The sequence below is a fragment of the Bufo bufo genome, chromosome 8 (genome assembly GCF_905171765.1).
Source record: "Bufo bufo chromosome 8, aBufBuf1.1, whole genome shotgun sequence".
Classification (NCBI taxonomy): domain Eukaryota; kingdom Metazoa; phylum Chordata; class Amphibia; order Anura; family Bufonidae; genus Bufo; species Bufo bufo.
The window spans coordinates 57,374,874-57,395,529 of NC_053396.1; the positions used below are offsets into that span (position 1 = coordinate 57,374,874).

At 43.4% G+C, this 20,656-nt stretch overlaps 1 protein-coding gene across 4 annotated transcripts in view; it reads left to right on the forward strand.

Annotated features, from left to right (window-relative positions):
• The window catches only part of GABRA3 (gamma-aminobutyric acid type A receptor subunit alpha3), a 487,939-nt gene that overhangs the window by 255,450 nt on the left and 211,833 nt on the right, over nt 1-20,656 (forward strand). For all 4 annotated transcript variants that reach the window (XM_040405233.1, XM_040405234.1, XM_040405237.1 and 1 more), the window contains 2 exons: nt 5,499-5,719; nt 6,948-7,030. In XM_040405233.1, the coding sequence (XP_040261167.1) occupies nt 5,499-5,719; nt 6,948-7,030 (304 nt within the window). The remainder of the gene's footprint in view (nt 1-5,498; nt 5,720-6,947; nt 7,031-20,656) is intronic.

Below are 20,656 nucleotides of genomic sequence, written 5' to 3' on the forward strand. Positions count from 1 at the left end.
GCGCACACCAGTTATAATTATTTTTTCCAATACCGTTTGTCACTGTGTGTAGCAGAGGGAACGCAGCAAAACAGCAAACAAATGCTGCAGTACCCAAATGCACTATATAGAAAGTATATTATTGGTATATAACACCACGCTTCTATCAGTTTTTTGGGGGGGCGACTGGTATATCACACCAGTTATAATAATTTTTTCTAATTTCATTTGTCACTCTGTGTAGCTGCAGTATTGCTGCAGAACCGCTCACCACTGCTGCACAATACAAATCCACAATAATATGCTTTATATGTTAGAAAGTATATTATAAGTGTATTACACCCCTCTGTACTGCACACCTATCAATAGTACACCTATACCAGTCCTTAAAAGGACTTTTGTTGCCCTATTTACTAGCGTTTTTGTCCCTAACAGTCTGTCCCTGTTCCACACAGCAACCTCTCCCTACACTGACAAAAGACTGAATGTAAAATGGCGGCCAGATAGGGTCTATTTATAAGGTAGGGGGTATGTCCATGTGCTGAAATGTCTCAATTGGCTGTCCTGTACCACCTGATGGATGTGTCATGGGTCAAAGTTCTTCACAATGTAAAAGAATATGGCAGGCACGAATATTGCCATATGTTCGCATGTTCGGCGAATCGCGAACGAGCAAAGTTCGCCGCGAACCGACCGCCGAGCGAACCGTAAGGCCATCACATTGTGCAGCAGTTGTGTGCGGTTCTGCTGCGATACTGCAGCCACACAGATTGCCAAACACTATTGGAACAAATAATTTCTACTGGTGTGATTTACCAGTTGCCCCCCAAAAAAACTGATTGAGGCAGGGGTGTTATATACCAATTATATCCTTTCTATATAGTGCATTTGGGTAGTGCAGCATTTGTTTGCGGTTTAGCTGTGTTACCCCAGCTACACAGAGTGACAAACGCCATTGGAACAAATAATTTCTATTAGTGTGATATACGTACCAGTTGCCACCCAAAAAAATGTATTGAAGCAGGGGTGTTATTTATGCTAAAATCATTTGCAGTAATTTCTTGTGAAAGAGCATAGGGCGGTATTTCAGTAATACACAAAGCATTTAAACGCACTGCACGGTTGCATTCATTTCTGGTGAAAGAGTATAGGGGCTTATTTCATTAAAAAAATAAAAATACATACGCACTGCTGGTGAATTCATATAGTGGCCTATTTCAGTCCAACAAGAAAAATACATTTTCAGTTTACTTCTGCAGTTATTTCTGGTAAAGCCTTTACTGGCGTATAGCAGTAGAAAAAGAAATATATATTCGCCATTCGCTGCTGCACTTATATCTTGAAAAACATTTATTGCCGTATATCAGTAGAAAAATAAAAATATATTCAGCTTTCACTGTTGCAGTTATATGAGGTAAAGCCTTTAGTGGCGTATTTCTGTACAAAAATCAAGATATATTCAGCGTTCAGCTCTGCAGTTATATGTGGGATAGTCCTTTTTGCGGTATGGACTGAAATTCGTTGTGTTAAAATTTTGTATTTACGTTTCACACACTGCGTACTTACGTTACGACATCCATAAGTGCGGCACACCAATTCAGGTGAATACACTATGCACTAACACTGCACAAAAATGAAAAATAATTCACACCAGCCCGCTTCTATCTACGGTATTGCTTACTGAACACTACGGGGACTTTTCTGCAGCACAGAAACCACACGAGGTCTGCATCTCGCTCTTCCAGCGCGGACCTACTTCCTCTGCTACATCCTGTTCACTTCAGAAAAAATCTTGTATTCTGCGTTAAGCACAGCACCGATATGCGCTAAAATCTCTTTTGAAATATTTGGGTGGCAAAAAATCTTGTATTCAGCGTTAAGTGCTGCACTGATATGCGCTAAAATCTCTTTTGAAATATTTGGGTGGCAAAAAATCTTGTATTCAGCGTTAAGCGCTGCACTGATATGCGCTAAAATCTCATTTGAAATATTTTGGTGGAAAAAAAACTTGTATTCGGTGCACTTATATGCGGTAAAAATGTTTGTGAATTATTTAAAAACTAATTTTTTTAAAAATTTCCACCTCCTCCATTAACTTCCTCATCTCTTCATTAACATCGGACACACTAACTTTACCCCCCCCCCCAGCTATATATCTAAGTGGTTCCTGCACCACGTAGGAGCGAATAAAGGTAAATGATACTGCCTGTTGAAGGGAACCAAAGCATGATACCACAATACATTAGATATGACATTTAGCAAGAGTTTAAAGTGCCCACATATAGCACATAGTGGGACACTGCATCAAGATGAATCAGGCATGGATCAGCCAGGATTTCAACACAACAATGCCTGATGCATCAGACTAGATCATCCATGGTGCTACACCAACATTTTGACAAAAGAGACCGTTTTCTTCTGGCTACCTGCCTCAGCTACTATTCTGATGCTGTTACCCGCCTGATGCCAAACATCTAATGCCAAGTGCTCCTTCTTTCACCCACCATCTTCAGCGAGTACTATTATTGTCACCCACCTCCACACTTTCACCTTGGCACTCTGTGGCCTGCTGATGCTGCCATGTCCACGCTATGTCACAGTGCCACTCTGTTGTATCATGCTGCTGCTGCTGCTTGCATCTCCACACTATGTAACCTGGCCACTTGCTGGCCTCCACATACTGCTGCCAACTACATACTCTGTGATTGTGCCACTCGTTGGCCTCCTCATACTGCTGCCACCTTTACACTGTCATTGTGCCACTCTGTGGCCTTCTGATGCTGCCGCCACCTCCAGACTTTGTCATTGGGCCACTGTGTGGTCTCCTCATGCTGCTTCCACCTCACCACTCTGTCATAGGGACACTCTGTGGACTTCATGCTGTTCACACCCTCCCCACTTCATGACTGGGCCCCTATTTTGGCTTACGGCCTGGCTGACATCATCATTTATTTGACCTTTCTTCTGATCTGTCAGAAGGAAGGAAAAATGAGACGCACAACAGATCCTGTCTGTGTAGCAGCTGTAAAGTCCCATCAGAATTGGCTTATGATTTGGTAGACAAAAGCAGGAGTGGGTACAAAACACAGAAGACATGCAAATATTCCATTTTACGTGTTTTAGATCCACTCTTGTTTTTATTGGCATTAGCACTACTGAGCAAATGCTGACCGAGTGAAGGCGGATGCTCCAAAGACGGGATCCATTTTTTGTGGGTTATTGTTGGGTATACTGACGGATTAGGGGAAGGGCAAATTAATCAGTTACGTCAACACAAACTTACTGCTGACACCCTCTCCACTCTGTCAGGGGGGCTCTATTTGTATAATTGGGTAATATAACAGGTTCTGTAGACATCTATGTGGAATCAGCTGACAAAGGTGTAACATCGATCTATAAGGCAGAGTTCATACTTGAGTTATTAGGCCAGGTTTGGCAAATTTAAGTATACTTTCTTATAATTTTAATCAAGTTTTGGTTTAATAAAATTAATGTTAAAATATTTAATAAATTTAATAATAAAAATTAAATGTTGCGTAAGACAGGAGAGAATCGGACAGTCTTCTGTTTGATCAATGACGTAGTGTTGCGATGGAGAAAGCATAAAAAAAAAAAATATTGCTCTCCACCTGGAGCCGAATCCTGTCAAGATTGATGCAAGTGCGGTATTGGCTGCTCATTCAGCAAGATACATCTGGGGGAACCTGCCTGCCATGCTTAGGCCTCTACTAGTGACAGACAATGAGAAGAAGACAAAGCTTGTTCTTTTTTGTACATTGAATGAATAATTTGTGGGGCCTGTACTCCACTGGCCTGCAGTAAAATTGATATCCAATGACCGTCTAATATACCTCCAGCCACATAATCAATTGATGTTTTCTGTCCAGTGAATGCCTAATGTTTGGGGCCTGTACTCCCATGGCCTAAAATAAAAATTTTCAAGGCTCCAGCAGGGCACATTTTTGAGAGTTTCAATTTAAGACGCATAAAAATGGCCTCTGATTAAAATACCGTTTTTTTGTGGGAATTTTTGCCATTGATCCCCCTCTGGTATGTCACTGTCCATGTTGTGGGACGATTTGTGCACTTCTTGTAATTATTTGGTGGCTGCAAATATGAGCTGAAGGTTTTTCAGGTTCACCTGCCATTAAAGTGAATGGGACCCGCCATGAACTTGCGGTTCGCGAACATTTAATCGCGATCGCGAACCGCCCCAGCCGATGTTCGTCCATCATTAATTACCAGGCTGGATAACATTAGGCTGTGAGAGCCACATGCGTTGACCAGCTGGTCATTACTAGTACCAGGCTGGGTTACGTCAGGCAAAGCGATTTACTATAACCAGCTGGCCATTACAATTACCAGGCTGGATAATGCTAGGCTGTGACCTGATTTGACGCCTATATTTTTGTGGTCACCCATTATCTGCTGGTATATATTTTATATTGGCTGGCAGATCTGGGTTCCGCATTTTCTGTCCCTGATTACACATTAGTAGCATTGTTAATTGTAGGCATATATTCTGCTGTTTGGCAGTTTACTACTGGTACAGTGGTATGACTATTGCTGTGACTGATGGTGGCTCTAGATGAGAGTTTCACCACCTTAGTCCTATATATGCCTCTCTAGTGCCTGTGTGTAAGAATTAAGTGGGTTCACACCCCATTATCCTTTTATATTTGAGCACCTAATAAAATTTTTATTTTTATTTTAACGTTCTAGTCAGGCTTTTGAGACATAAATTATTAGGAACGTATACTATCTATTCCTTGTTCTGGTGTTTTTTCCATTAGCTGTAAGCCATAATGATCAACATTAAAAGAAATAAACGCTTGAAATACATAACTCTGTACAGTATGTAATGATTCTATATAATATATGAGTTTCACTTTTTGAATTGAGTTACTGAAATAAAATAACTTTTCAATGATATTCTAATTTATTGAGATGCATCTGTATACGCTATTGTTACACAATTGTAATTGAAGAAAAAAAAACTGAAAAAAACATGCAATAGGTTTAATACGATATATTACATATGTAGAAAACTTCAGATTCATTCTACAGGTGAAACTCTAAAAATTAAAATATCGTGCAAAGTTCATTTATTTAAGTAATGCAACTTAAAAGATGAAACTATCATATGAGATAGACTCATTACATGCAAAGCGAGATATTTCAAGCCTTTATTTGTTAGAATTTGGATGATTATAGCTTATAGCTTATGAAACCCCAAAGTCACAATTTTGAGGTACCCTTTGCTCAGGGGATATGGATTAATTAGCTGACTAGAGTGTGACACTTTGAGCCTAGAATATTGAACCTTTTAACAAAATTCTAATTTTAAGCTGCATTATTGCAATTCCTTTTAATTTGCATTACTGAAATAAATTGACTTTTGCACGATATTCTAATTTTTCGAGTTTCACCTGTATTTTGTTTTACCTGCATGTCATAATATATATATATATTTTTTTTTTATTATTATTATTATTATTATTATTATTATTATTTTATAGGAATATACGATAGATGTGTTCTTTAGACAGAGTTGGCTGGATGAGAGATTGAAATTTGATGGACCAATAAAAACTCTGCCGCTGAATAATCTATTGGCAAGCAAGATTTGGACTCCCGACACCTTCTTTCACAATGGAAAGAAATCTGTGGCACACAACATGACCACACCTAACAAGCTACTGAGACTTACGTACAATGGGACACTACTTTATACCATGAGGTGATTTGTTTTGTACATGCTGTACTGCAGAGCTGCCGATCTGTTTGCATTATGGTTTTCAATTCATAATCTTCCATTATTCATTGTCAATGTTTAATATTAACAAACACATTTTGTACATGTATAGCACATGGTGCTGGCTGGGCTTTAAACTCATGCTATTGTAAATGTATTGTACAGTTGTTACTAGAGATGAGTGAAGTCTTGAAAAATTTGATTTGTCCGATTTGCCGAACTTCCACAAGAAATTTGATTAGTTATGAATTAATTTGTCATAAATTGCTATAAATCAGGTATAACCAAGCCTCTCAGTGTGAAAGCTTGGAAATTAACCCTTTCCCTACTATATTTACATTGGCGGCGGCACATTTAGCGGGCTCTGTGGCCACCAGGCACTAAAATTCACAACTGGTGGTAATGGCGATCTCAGACTTTTAACCCTTCATATACAGTTATCCCATGTCAGCAACAGCCCATTTGGTCACCATATTACATGTGGCATCTAGTTTTCAGGCTCCTGTCCCTTATGGTAATAGACCAGCAGCCATGTTTGATCCATCCACTATGTTTGCCCCATCTGGTTTTAACCCTAATATATTTTGAAAGCAAAATACCATTAGGTTCATAGTATGGAGGGATCCACATGGAATATAATTTCGTTGTACTGCACAGTGACGTAGACTTTGTTTAAAATTTGTCTGAGTGAAGCAGAATAAATTTTTTCTTAACAGAACGTGTGTAACAATTCTACTTTTAGGTGCCAGTAGTCATTTTGCATATATAAAACATTACAGGCTTGAGTGTATGGGCTCCATGGATGTTCTTGCCTCATTCTTCTCATATCCTATGCTATATTTCTTTGTAGGAAAAAATTAGAACTTGATTGATATAATTTTGTAATGAGGAGGGCATACATTGATTCTGTGATTCTGATCTGCAAGCAAACCACTGTTATTTTTCAAGTTCTATTGTTTTATGGCATTATTTAATATTAACTTTAATGAAGTTTGACCATTTGATACTAAATTAGAAATGTCAAAAATGTATTAAAAAGTATTTGAATACTTATAAGTAACTTACCAGTTCTTATAAAATTAAAGTGTCTATGGCCAGCTCTTGATTTTCAAGCACTATACATTGATTAAAAGTATAATAAAATACTATAGTATAATAATTACTGAATGAATAATAAAAAAAACTGAAATATTAGCTTATTTTTTTATTTCAGGCTTACAATTCACGCTGAATGCACAATGCACCTTGAAGATTTCCCCATGGATGTTCACGCCTGTCCACTAAAATTTGGAAGCTGTGAGTATTTTCAAATTTGTACTATTTCTAATATGTAGAATGTGAACAATGAGGGTATAGCCACATAGGACATGACTGTGAACACAGAATTTTCACTGGGGCTTTGATGCATTTCTGCAACAAACTAACAAATTGAATATGGTGTTATGGGTATGCGTCCTTATGAACACTTTTAGATAAATATACAGTCAGGTCCATAAATATTGGGACATCGACACAATTCTAAAATTTTTGGCTCTATACACCACCACAATGGATTTGAAATGAAACGAACAAGATGTGCTTTAACTGCAGACTGTCAGCTTTAATTTGAGGGTATTTACATCAAAATCAGGTGAACGGTGTAGGAATTACAACAGTTTGCATATGTGCCTCCCACTTGTTAAGGAACCAAAAGTAATAGGACAAAATAATAATCATAATTCAAACTTTCACTTTTTAATACTTGGTTGCAAATCCTTTGCAGTCAATCACAGCCTGAAGTCTGGAACGTATAGACATCACCAGATGCTGGGTTTCATCCCTGGTGGTGCTCTGCCAGGCCTATAGTGCAACTGTTTTCAGTTCCTGCTTGTTCTTGGGGCATTTTCCCTTCCGTTTTGACTTCAGCAAGTGAAATGCTCAATCAGATTCAGGTCAGGTGCTCGACTTGACCATAGCATAACATTCCACTTCTTTCCCTTAAAAAACTCTTTGGTTGCTTTTGCAGTATGCTTTGGGTCATTGTCCATCTGCACTGTGAAGCGCCGTCCAATGAGTTCTGAAGCATTTGGCTGAATATGAGCAGATAATATTGCCCGAAACACTTCAGAATTCATCCTGCTGCTTTTGTCAGCAGTCACATCATCAATAAATACAAGAGAACCATTTCTATTGGCAGCCATACATGCCCACGCCATGACACTACCACCACCATGCTTCACTGATGAGGTGGTATGCTTAGGATCATGATAAGTTCCTTTCCTTCTCCATACTCTTCTCTTCCCATCACTCTGGTACAAGTTGATATTGTCTCATCTGTCCATAGGATGTTGTTCCAGAACTGTGAAGGCTTTTCTAGATGTCGTTTGGCAAACTCTAATCTGGCCTTCCTGTTTTTGAGGCTCACCAATGGTTTACATCTTGTGGTGAACCCTCTGTATTCAGTCTGGTGAAGTCTTCTCTTGATTGTTGACTTTGACACACATACACCTACCTCCTAGAGAGTGTTCTTGATCTGGCCAACTGTTGTGAAGGGTGTTTTCTTCACCAGGGAAAGAATTCTTCGGTCATCCACCACAGTTGTTTTTCGTGGTCTTCCGGGTCTTTTGGTGTTGCTGAGCTCACCGGTGCGTTCCTTCTTTTAAAGAATGTTCCAAACAGTTGTTTTGGCCAGGCCTAATGTTTTTGCTATCTCTCGAATGGGTTTGTTTCGTTTTTTCAGCCTAATGATGGCTTGCTTCACTGATAGTGACAGCTCTTTGGGTCTCATCTTGAGAGTTGACAGCAACAGATTCCAAATGCAAATAGCACACATGAAATTAACTCTGGACCTTTTATCTGCTCATTGTAATTGGGATAATGAGGGAATAACACACACCTGGCCATGGAACAGCTGAGAAGCCAATTGTCCCATTACTTTTGGTTCCTTAACAAGTGGGAGGCACATATGCAAACTGTTGTAATTTCTACACCGTTCAACTGATTTGGAATTAAATACCCTCAAATTAAAGCTGACAGTCTGCAGGTAAAGCACATCTTGTTTGTTTCATTTCAAATCCATTGTGGTGGTGTATAGAGCCAAACATGTTAGAATTGTGTCGATGTCCCAATATTTATGGACCTGACTGTATATAAGGAAAGGACGCTAAAACAAAATAACAAAAGCTTTATTATAATGTTTAGATAAAATATAGGGGTGTCTACCCACACTGCACTAAGCAGCTAAATGGAATGTCACTAATTTGTGGGACCAACCATCCTCAAAACCACACTAGTAAAGGTGGAAATGTACTTGAGCAGAATGATCAGTGTGTCCCACAAACTAAAACCCACCAACACTGGGGGCATATCACCAAAAAGTCCTGGGTGTGAACCTGGGTGAGGTACTGTACAAATGGATACCTGGTACCATGTGTAGCACCAGATATCACCTTAAATAACAGTGGATGTCAGCGCGCATAACATCCTCTGCACTGAAACAATACAGGTGCAGGACTGAGACAGAATGAGAGCCGCTGAATTTGACTGGTTATGTCAAAAGCACTGATTCATCTGACACAGTCCTATGTGGTCTATGCTCAACGCGTTTCCAAGCACAAAGGTGCACTTCATCAGGAGCAACATGCACCGTGACTGGAGCCCACAGCCTCTGATGTAGATGTTCACTTGAGGCTGCAACAAGAGGGCAGAGGTAGGGTGACCTGCCTATGGCCGAATTCCTCTAGTGTGAGGCACGGCGTAATCACTGGAACCTACAGGCCTGCCTAAGCCGTCCACCTCTAGATTGAGGGGTAGCGTGCTGGTGTGCAACAAATCGATTATTGCACACCAGCACGCGGTCACCCTACCTCTGCCCTCTTGTTGCAGCCTCAAGTGAACATCTACATCAGAGGCTGTGGGCTCCAGTCACGGCGCATGTTGCTCCCTTTACCAGTGTGGTTTTGAGGATGGTTGGTCCCACAAATTAGTGACGTTCCATTTAGCTGCTTAGTGCAGTGTGGGTAGACACCCTTATATTTTATCTAAACATTATAATAAAGCTTTTGTTATTTTGTTTTAGCGTCCTTTCCTTATATACATTTCTGCAACAAAACTGAAATTGGTGAAATCTGCAGCGGAAATCTGCAATATACAGTAGATTAAAATGCTGCGCTTAGGCCTCTTTCACACGGGCGTCCCGGATTTGCTCCAGATGAGTCGCGCATGCATTGCGGGAAACCTGTACGAGTGCGCACACAATTTCAGTCAGTTTTGACTGCGATTGCGTTGCGTTGTTCAGTTTTTATTGCGTGGGTGCAATGCATTTTGCAGGAGCGTGATCAAAAACTGAATGTGGTACCCAGACCCAAACCCGGACTTCTTCACTGAAGTTTGGGTTTGCGTTAGGTGTTCTGAATATTTTATTATTTTCCCTTATAACATGGTTTTAAGGGAAAATAATATCATTCTTAATACAGAATGCTTACTAAAATGTCGATTGATTGGTTAAAAAATAAAAAAAAACTCACCTTATCCACATGATCGCGCAGCCGGCATCGTCTTCTTTCTTCTTCTTTCAGGACCTGCAAAAGGATCTTTGATGACGTTATCGCGCTCATCACGTGGTGAGCGAGGTGACGTCAGCGCAGGTCCTGCTGAATGAAGATAGAAGATCCTTCTATCTTCCATTAGCAGGACCTGTGCTGACATCACCACACTCACTACTAGTGATAAGCAGCATAGGCAATATTCGAATTAGCGATATTTTGCAAATTTTTGCCCGAATGTTCACCATAAATGAGCAAATTTGAGAATTTGTGATCTCCAGTCATTGTTTACTTGATTGCAAAAATCGGCAATGTAATATATTCACAATAAATTCACAATAAATTTGCGATTAGAATATTCAACACTATTCGCGAATATATAGCACTATCTTCAAAATATTTGCGAATTCTTGAAGTGGCGATATTCACAATTCGAATATTCATGCTCAACACTAATTACGTCACCAAAGGTCCTTTTGCAGGTCCTGAAAGAAGAAGAAAGAAGACGATGCCGGCTGCGCGATCAAGTGGATAAGGTGAGTTAATTTTTTATATTTTTTTAACCGCTCAATCAACATTTTAGTAAGCATTCTGTATTAAGAATGCTATTATTTTTCCTTATAACCATGTAATAAGGAAAATACAGTGAATTTACTTTAATGTGGTCCAGGGTTGCTCATCACTATCATCTCCTAGCAACCATGCGTGAAAATCGCACCACATCTGCACTTGCTTGCGGATGCTTGCAATTTTCACACAGACCCATTCATTTCTATGGGGCCTGCGTTGAGCGAAATACGCAGAATATAGAACATGCTGTGATTTTCACGCAACGCACAAGTGATGTGTGAAAAACATCGCTCATGTACACAGCCCCATTGAAATGAATGGGTCAGGGTTCAGTGCGGGTGCAATGTGTTCACATCACGCATTGCACCCGGGCGGAATTCTCGCCCATGTGAAAGGGGCTTTATAAAATCAGGTCAAGTTTTGTTGAGGAGTAAAATACTGTGAGCTTGGTGCAGAGAAATCCACAATGGCAAATTATGTTCACACATAGCAGATATTTTACAAATCTTTCTCTGTGGATTTGCACGCAGCAAATCTGCAGCATTTTACAGTTAGAGATGTCCCGAACTATTCGCCGGCGAACATCGCTTGTTCGCGTTCGCCGCGGCGGGCGAACATATGCGATGTTCGGTCCGCCCCCTATACGTCTTTATTGAGCAAACTTTGACCCTGTACCTCACAGTCAGCAGACACATTCCAGCCAATCAGCAGCATACCCTCCCTCCCAGACCCTCCCACCTCCTATCAAAAAGCAAGGACAGCATCCATCTTAGATTCATTCTGAAGCTGCAGTGTTAGTGAGAGCAGGGAGAGTGCTGCTGCTGCTGCTGAATTAATAGGGAAATCGTTAGCTAGGCCAGTGTTCTGTGTCTACTCCAGTCCTCAAAGACTCATCTGATCTGCTGTAAGGACAGCGTCCTGAGAGCGCCCCAAAAAGCCCTTTTTAGGGCTAGTAAATCAGTCAGATTTTTATTTTATTTTTTATATATATATATACAGTACAGACCAAAAGTTTGGACACACCTTCTCATTCAAAGAGTTTTCTTTATTTTCATGACTATGAAGGCATCAAAACTATGAATTAACACATGTGGAATTATATACATAACAAACAAGTGTGAAACAACTGAAAATATGTCATATTCTAGGTTCTTCAAAGTAGCCACCTTTTGCTTTGATTACTGCTTTGCACACTCTTGGCATCTCTTGATGAGCTTCAAGAGGTAGTCCCCTGAAATGGTCTTCCAACAGTCTTGAAGGAGTTCCCAGAGATGCTTAGCACTTGTTGGCCCTTTTGCCATCACTCTGCGGTCCAGCTCACCCCAAACCATCTCGATTGGGTTCAGGTCCGGTGACTGTGGAGGCCAGGTCATCTGGCGCAGCACCCCATCACTCTCCTTCATGGTCAAATAGCCCTTACTTTCAAAGTTTTCCCAATTTTTCGACTGACTGACTGACCTTCATTTCTTAAAGTAATGATGGCCACTTGTTTTTCTTTACTTATCTGCTTTTTTCTTGCCATAATACAAATTCTAACAGTCTATTCAGTAGGACTATCAGCTGTGTATCCACCTGACTTCTCCTCAACGCAACTGATGGTCCTAACCCCATTTATAAGGCAAGAAATCCCACTTATTAAACCTGACAGGGCACACCTGTGAAGTGAAAACCATTTCAGGGGACTACCTCTTGAAGCTCATCAAGAGAATGCCAAGAGTGTGCAAAGCAGTAATCAAAGCAAAAGGTGGCTACTTTGAAGAACCTAGAATATGACATATTTTCAGTTGTTTCACACTTGTTTGTTATGTATATAATTTCACATGTGTTAATTCATAGTTTTGATGCCTCCAGTGTGAATCTACAATTTTTATAGTCATGAAAATAAAGAAAACTCTTTGAATGAGAAGGTGTGTCCAAACTTTTGGTCTGTACTGTATATATATTGCAGTTGCCTGCCAGTGTGTGTCAGGCCCACAGAGTGTACTGTGCCCACTGCCAGTGCCCACCACTCATATCTGGTGGCACAGTAGCTTGCAGATAAAAAAGGAATACAATTATTTCTCTGTAATATAATTGCAGTTGCCTGCCAGTGTGTGTCAGGCCCACAGAGTGTACTGTACCCACTGCTAGTGCCCACCACTCATATCTGGTGGCACAGTAGCTGGAAGATAAAAAAGGAATACATTTTTTTCTCTGTAATATAATTGCAGTTGCCTGCCAGTGTGTGTCAGGCCCACAGAGTGTACTGTACCCACTGCCAGTGCCCACCACTCATATCTGGTGGCACACTAGCTTGGAGATAAAAAAAGGAATACCATTTTTTCTCTGTAATAAAATTATTGCAGTTGCCTGACAGTGTGTGTCAGGCCCACAGAGTGTACTGTGCCCACTGCCAGTGCCCACCACAAAAAAAATGCCACACTGCTGAGCTTTGCAATGACGGCATTCTGGTGGTGGCAACAGCATGCGTTGATTGGCGTGCTGTCTGGCTGAACCCGGGTGCCGATACATGCTGTCTGACTGTGCCACTAGCTCCCTTATCTGCAAGCTACTGTGCCATATCTGGTGGCACAGTAGCTTGCAGATAAAAAAGAAATACAATTTTTTCTCTGTAATATAATTGCAGTTGCCTGCCAGTGTGTGTCAGGCCCACAGAGTGTACTGTGCCCACTGCCAGTGCCCACCACTCATATCTGGTGGCACAGTAGCTTGCAGTTAAAACAGTAAAACAATTTTTTCTCTGTAATATAATTGCAGTTGCCTGCCAGTGTGTGTCAGGCCCACAGAGTGTACTGTGCCCACCACTCATATCTGGTGGCACAGTAGCTTGCAGTTAAAACAGTAAAACATTTTTTTTCTGTAATATAATTGCAGTTGCCTGCCAGTGTGTGTCAGGCCCACAGAGTGTACTGTGCCCACTGGTCACCACTCATATCGGGTGGCACAGTAGCTTGCATGCATAGTACCACTAATCTAAAAAAAAATGACAGGCAGAGGCAGGCCACCCCGCAGGGGCCGTCGTTGGTCATGGTGCTGTGATTTCCTTTGGCCCTAGAATAATGCTGAGTGTTCAGAGGCCACGTACCCTGAACTCGAAAAGTTCTGAGGACATAGTTGACTGGCTAACACAGGACACCCAATCTTCTACAGCTTCCACTCGGAACCTTGACGCACCATCCTCCTCCAGCTCAGCTTCGGGCACCTCTCAAGTTACCACTCGCCCGCCTGCCGCCACCACCACCACTACCACCACAGCAGCTTCACTTGATCTGTCAGAGGAGTTATTTACACATCAGTTGAAAGAAATGAGTGATGCGCAACCATTATTGCCAGAGGATGTAGATAACAGGGATATGTATCAGTTAGGCAGCATTACACACATGGATGTACGGTGTGATGATGATGATGATGATGATGATGTTGTACCCGCTGCTACTTCCTTTGCTGAGTTGTCAGATACAAGTGAAGCGGTTGATGATGACGATGTGTCCGTGGATGTCAAGTGGGTGCCCGCTCGAAGAGAAGAAGAACAGGGGGAAAGTTCAGATGGGGAGACAGAGAGGAGGAGGAGACGAGTTGGAAGCAGGGGGAGGTCGTCGCAAAGAGCTAGTGGCACAGTCAGACAGCATGTATCGGCACCCGGGGTCAGCCAGACAGCACGCCAATCAACGCATGCTGTTGCCACCACCAGAATGCCATCATTGCAAAGCTCATCAGTGTGGCATTTTTGTGTGTGTCTGCCTCTGATAACACGATGCCATTTGCCACCTGTGCCAAAAGAAACTGAGTCGTGGGAAGTCCAACACCCACCTAGGTACAACTGCTTTGCGAAGGCACATGATCTCACATCACAAACGCCTATGGGATCAACACATGATGAGTACAAGCAGCACACAAACTCAAAGCCACCATCCTCCTCCTGGTCCAGCATCTTCAGCCACGTCAACCACTGCTGTCCTCCTTGCCCCCTCTCAACTATCCGCCACTCCGCCTCTCGCCTTGAGCAGTTCCTGCTCATCTGCCCACAGTCAGGTGTCTGTCAAGGAAATGTTTGAGCGTAAGAAGCCAATGTCACAGAGTCACCCCCTTGCCCGGCGTCTGACAGCTGGCTTGTCGGAACTCTTAGCCCGCCAGCTTTTACCATACAAGCTGGTGGAGTCTGAGGCCTTCAAAAAATTTTAGCTATTGGGACACCGCAGTGGAAGGTACCCGGCCGAAATTTCTTTTCACAAAAGGCAATCACCAGAGGAGTTGGTGACACCGCCACGACTTGCAGGCAGGCCTGCTGCCACCTCCTACTCCTCCTACTCCATCCTCTTCGCTAACCTCCTCGGCTGAGTCCTCTTCTGCTGCTGCGTCTTGCACTTCAACTGCACCCCCCCAGCTCCCCAGGGGCTATTCCACATCCCAGATACGACAGTGTCATGCCGTCTTGGGGTTGACTTGCCTGAAAGCAGAGAGTCACACCGGACCAGCACTCCTGTCCGCCCTGAATGCACAGGTGGATCAGTGGCTGACTTCGCACCAACTGGAGATCGGCAAAGTGGTGTGTGACAACGGAAGCAATTTGTTGGCGGCATTGAATTTGGGCAAGTTGACACATGTGCCGTGCATGGCACATGTGTGTAATCTGATCGTACAACGCTTTGTGCATAAGTACCCAGGCTTACAGGACTTCCTCAAGCAGGCCAGGAAGGTGTGTGGCCATTTCAGGCGTTCCTACACGGCCATGGCGCACTTTTCAGATATTCAGCGGCAAAACAGCATGCCAGTGAGGCGCTTGATTTGCGACAGCCCGACACGTTGGAATTCAACACTCCTAATGTTCGACCGCCTGCTCCAACAAGAAAAAGCCGTAAATGAGTATTTGTATGACCGGGGTGCTAGGACAGCCTCTGCGGAGCTGGGTATTTTTTTTGCCACGTTACTGGACGCTCATGCGCAATGCCTGTAGGCTCATGCGTCCTTTTGAGGAGGTGACAAACCTAGTCAGTCGCACCGAAGGCACCATCAGCGACATCATCCCATTTGTTTTTTTCCTGGAGCGTGCCCTGCGAAGAGTGCTGGATCAGGCCGTAGATGAGCGTGAAGAGGAAAAGTTGTGGTCACCATCACCACCAGAAACAGCCTTATCAGCATCGCTTGCTGGACCTGCGGCAACGCTGGAAGAGGAGTCTGAGGAGCAATGTGGCTTTAAGGAGGAGGAAGACCAACCTCAACAGGCATCCCAGGGTGCTCATTGTCACCTATCTGGTACCCGTGGTGTTGTACGTGGCTGGGGGGAAGAACAGACCTTCAGTGAGATCAGTGAGGACGAGGAACTGGACATGAGTAGCTCGGCATCCAACCTTGTGCAAATGGGGTCTTTCATGCTGTCGTGCCTGTTGAGGGACCCTCGTATAAAAAGGCTGAAGGAGAACGACCTGTACTGGGTGGCCACGCTACTAGACCCCCGGTATAAGCAGAAAGTGCCTGAAATGTTACCGAATTACCGGAAGTCGGAAAGGATGCAGCAGTTTCAAAACAAGTTAAAAAGTATGCTTTACACAGCGTATAAGGGTGATGTCACAGCACAACGGGAATCTAACAGGGGAAGAGGTGAAAGTAATCCTCCTCCTACCATGACCACACTGGCAAGGACAGGACGCTTTACAGATGTGTTGTTGATGGAGGACATGCAGAGCTTTTTAAGTCCTACGCATCGCCACAGCCCTTCGGGGTCCACCCTCAGAGAACGACTCGACCAATGAACCCCTTGACTACTGGGTGTGCAGGCTTGACCTGTGGCGTGAGCTATCACAATTTGCAATAGAACTTCTGGCCTGCCCCACTTTAAGTGTCCTGTCAGAAAGGACCTTCAGTGCAACAGGAGGTATTGTCACTGAGAAGAGAAGTCGCCTAGGTCAAAAAAAGTCTAGATTACCTCACCTTTATTAAGATGAATGAGGCATGGATCCCGAAGGGACTCACAGTGGGCGATACATTTGACTAAAAAAGGCCTGATGAGATGAGATGCCTTGGGCTAAAAATGGTCCACACGCTGCTGTATTTTATCTCTGCATGCCGGATGATTTGTGTGACCTCTCCGCCACCAACTAGTGTTCAAGCTCCAATGTTTTAGTGCACTTTCTGCCTGGAAAACATAAATTTTTCCGGCCGGTGCTACAGCAGCGGCTGCAACAATACCTAATTTTTCAGGCATCTGTACATGCCTAATTTTTCTGGCCTCTGGTGCTGCTCTGTGGCTGCAAAAACAAAACAAAAAAAAGGCACATACATGTGTCAATTCCCCTTTGTGATCGTTACCTTGTTGTGGTGAAGGGGCTTGCGTATCACAATGAAGCGATGATAAGGTCGTTGCTTCATTGTGAACAGACCAAAAGCGATCGGCTGGATAATTTTGCATAGAAAAAACATTAATTTTCTTTGTGATCATCTAAGGTGATCATTAAAGCCTACTAGGCCAACAATGGGCCCACACTGCAGAATTATTGTTTTCTGGGTCACTTAACTGTCACTGATCTACCTCAGCACGACCATAGGCTTTGAAAAACCACCATCGCCTGCAATTTCCTAAACGTGCGCACGAGCACAGTCATCACTACACCAAGATTGACGCATAGAGGAATAAAATTTATGTCATGAGTGTGTCAACTATTGACAACTCTTTGTGGTTGTCTAAAATCTATTCGATACACGTCCCCTTTTAGGGGACGTAACAGGGATTAAACTGATAGGAATAGTACTACTTAACATACCACTCATATTGGGATTGCACAGTACACTGCACAGCGCACGCGCAGTGCCCCAAATTCGAAGTAAGAGGACCGACCAAGCATCTTTTTCCATCTCCCGGTTCCTAAAATCTATTACATACACCGGCCCCTGATAGGGGACGTAACAGGGATTAAACTGATAGGAATAGTACTACTTAACATACCACTCATATTGGGATTGCACAGTACATTGCACAGCGCACGCGCAGTGCCCCAAATTGGACGTAAGAGGACCAACCAAGCATCTTTTTCCATCTCCCGATTCCTAAAATCTATTCCATACACCGGCCCCTGATAGGGGACAAAACAGAGATTAAACTGGTAAGAACAGATTTTTATTTTATTTTAAAAAAAGAGGACAGCCTCTGCTCATGCACAATGGCTGTAGGATCATGCGTCCTTTTGCGGAGGTGACAAACCTGGTCAGTCAAACCCAAGGCAACATCATCGACTTTATCCCATATGCGTTTTTTCTGGAGCGTGCCCTGCGAAGAGTGCTGGATCAGGCCGTAGATGAGCATGAAGAGGAAGAGTTGTGGTCACCATCACCACCAGAAGCAGCCTTGTCGTCGTTGATTGCTGGACCTGCGGCAACGCAGAGAGAGGAGTCTGAAGAGGAGTCAGAGGAGGAAGGTGGCTTTGAGGAGGTGGAAGACCAACCACAGCAGGCGTCCTAGGGGGCTTGTTGTCACCTTTCGGGGACCCTTAGTGTTGTACATGGCTGGGTGGAGGAAGAGACCTTCAATGACATCAGTGAGGACAAGGAACGGGACATGGCTAGCTTGGTATCCAACCTTGTGCAAATGGGGAGTTTGCGGTTGTGCAAATGGACTGTTTGCGGTTGTTTGCAGTGCGTTAAACGGGGAGTTTGGTCTGTCAGAGTTTGGTCTGTCACTGTGAAGCGGGCGTAACCCTTACACTACCTGATCGATACAACATCATACCTGATGTTTTAAAGCACGTTATTCCAGACAATTTAGGAATGTTAGGTGATTTATGCCCTTTATGGATTAAAACCCGACTCTGCGTCAACTACGTAATTTTCCATGGGAGTTTTGCCATGGATCCCCCTCCGGCATGCCACAGTCCAGGTGTTAGTCCCCTTGAAACAACTTTTCCATCACTATTGTGGCCAGAAAGAGTCCCTGTGGGTCTTAAAATTCACCTGCCTATTGAAGTCTATGGCGGTTCGCCCGGTTCGCCCGTTCGCGAACATTTGCGGAAATTTACGTTCCCCGTTCGCGAGTGGAAAATTTTATGTTCGCGACATCTCTAGAAAAGATGTCATTACTCGGGAATCCAGGAGAACTCCTAGAAATTCTTTCCTCTGGGTAGGAATGAGGTCCGATTTTTCTAGGTTTTACATCCACTCCAGGGAATAAAGCGTGTTTCTGACTACCTGTAAATTGCTGAGAAGGTTTTCCGGAGAATGAGCAGCTATCAGTAATTCGTCCAGATAGGGGATGAACAGGATCTTCTGCTGATGGACATAAGCCGATACTTCCGCCATGACCTTTGTGTACACCCGAGGGGCGGATGAAAGGCCAAATGGAAGTACCTGGAATTGAAGATGAACAAGACGGCTGCCCAGATAGATTGCAAACCTCAAATACTTTTTATGTTCTTTGTAGATGGGGACGTGATAATAGGCGTCGGTCAGGTCGAGGGTCACCATATGGCAGCCTTGATACAACAGGTTGATTGTGGATTTTATTGTTTTCATTTAGAATTTTTTGTAAGAAACATGTCTGTTTAGGTCTCTTAGGTTTATGATTGCCCTGTAGGAGCCATTCGGTTTTTTCACCAGAAAGACAGGTGAATAGAAGCCGATCCCGGGGCACTGCCGCCACTACCTGTTTTAAGAGCAAGGAATGAATTTGCACTTCTAGAAGGGATTTATCTTTTATGCAAAGTCTCCTGTTTATGTAGAATCTTTTTGGTGGAGGGGAAGCGAACTCTATTTTGTACCCCGAGGATATCAGGTCCAAGACCCACGGAGACTTTGCAATTTTTACCAGGCTGGGAGTAACTTTTGGAGTCTTCCTCCCACCGGGCTCCTGGCGTCATTGTCCAAGCTGCTTGGAAGATTTGTCCGGGTTGAGGAGAAACCCTCTTCCTCTGCCTCTGAAGGGTTGCCATGTACCCGAACTTTCATTTTTTCTGTGGTCTGGTCTACCTTTCCTTTGGGAACGAAAGGACCGGCGGTTATGGAAGAATCTGGCTTCTGATGGAAACCCTTTTTTCTTGTCTGAGGCTTTGTCCAAGATATCATCCAAGACAGAGCCAAAGAGTCTGTCTCCTTCGCAGGGGATATTACATAGTTTGTTCTTAGAGGTGTTATCCCCTGACCATGACCTTAGCCATACAGACCTCCTGGCTGAGTTAGCCAAGGTGGTCGATCTGGCTGATAGTTTTACCAGATCAGCAGAGGCGTCCAACAGAAAACTAGTGGCCTGCTTAAGGACAGGAAGGGAGGCTAGAATGTCTTTGGTAGGAGTACCCGCAAGCAGATGCTCTTCTAACTGGGCAAGCCACATTGAAAGGGTCCTGGCCACATACTCAAAGGGAAGTGAGGATTTTTTTGAAATCCTGGCGACTGGGGCATCGACTCGTGGGGTTTTATCCCAGTGGGCTGAGTCTGATTTGCTGAAGGGGTACTTGCTTTTGAAAACCCTGGAGACTCCCGATCTTTCCATTCATTAGCAATTAATTTCTTAAAGGGTTTCTACCACCAGATTTTGACCTAATTAGCTGTCAGACACTAGCGATCTGCTAGTGTCTGCTGTACCTAACCATGCTATTGTAATTCCTTTCTCTGCAGCGGTTACCCTAAAAAACGCAGTTTTATTGGTATACAAATGAGCCTCTAGGTGCTATGGGGGCGTATTTTCAGCACCTAGAGGCTCCGTCCACTCACCATTTCTGCCGCCCAACGCGCTCCAGCCCGCCCCTCTGCTCTAGATTGACAGCCTACTCGCGCCTGCGCCGTGTGCTTCTGTATTCGGCACAGGCGCAGTGACTGTTGGACTGCTCCCTGCGCCGTAATCGGCGCA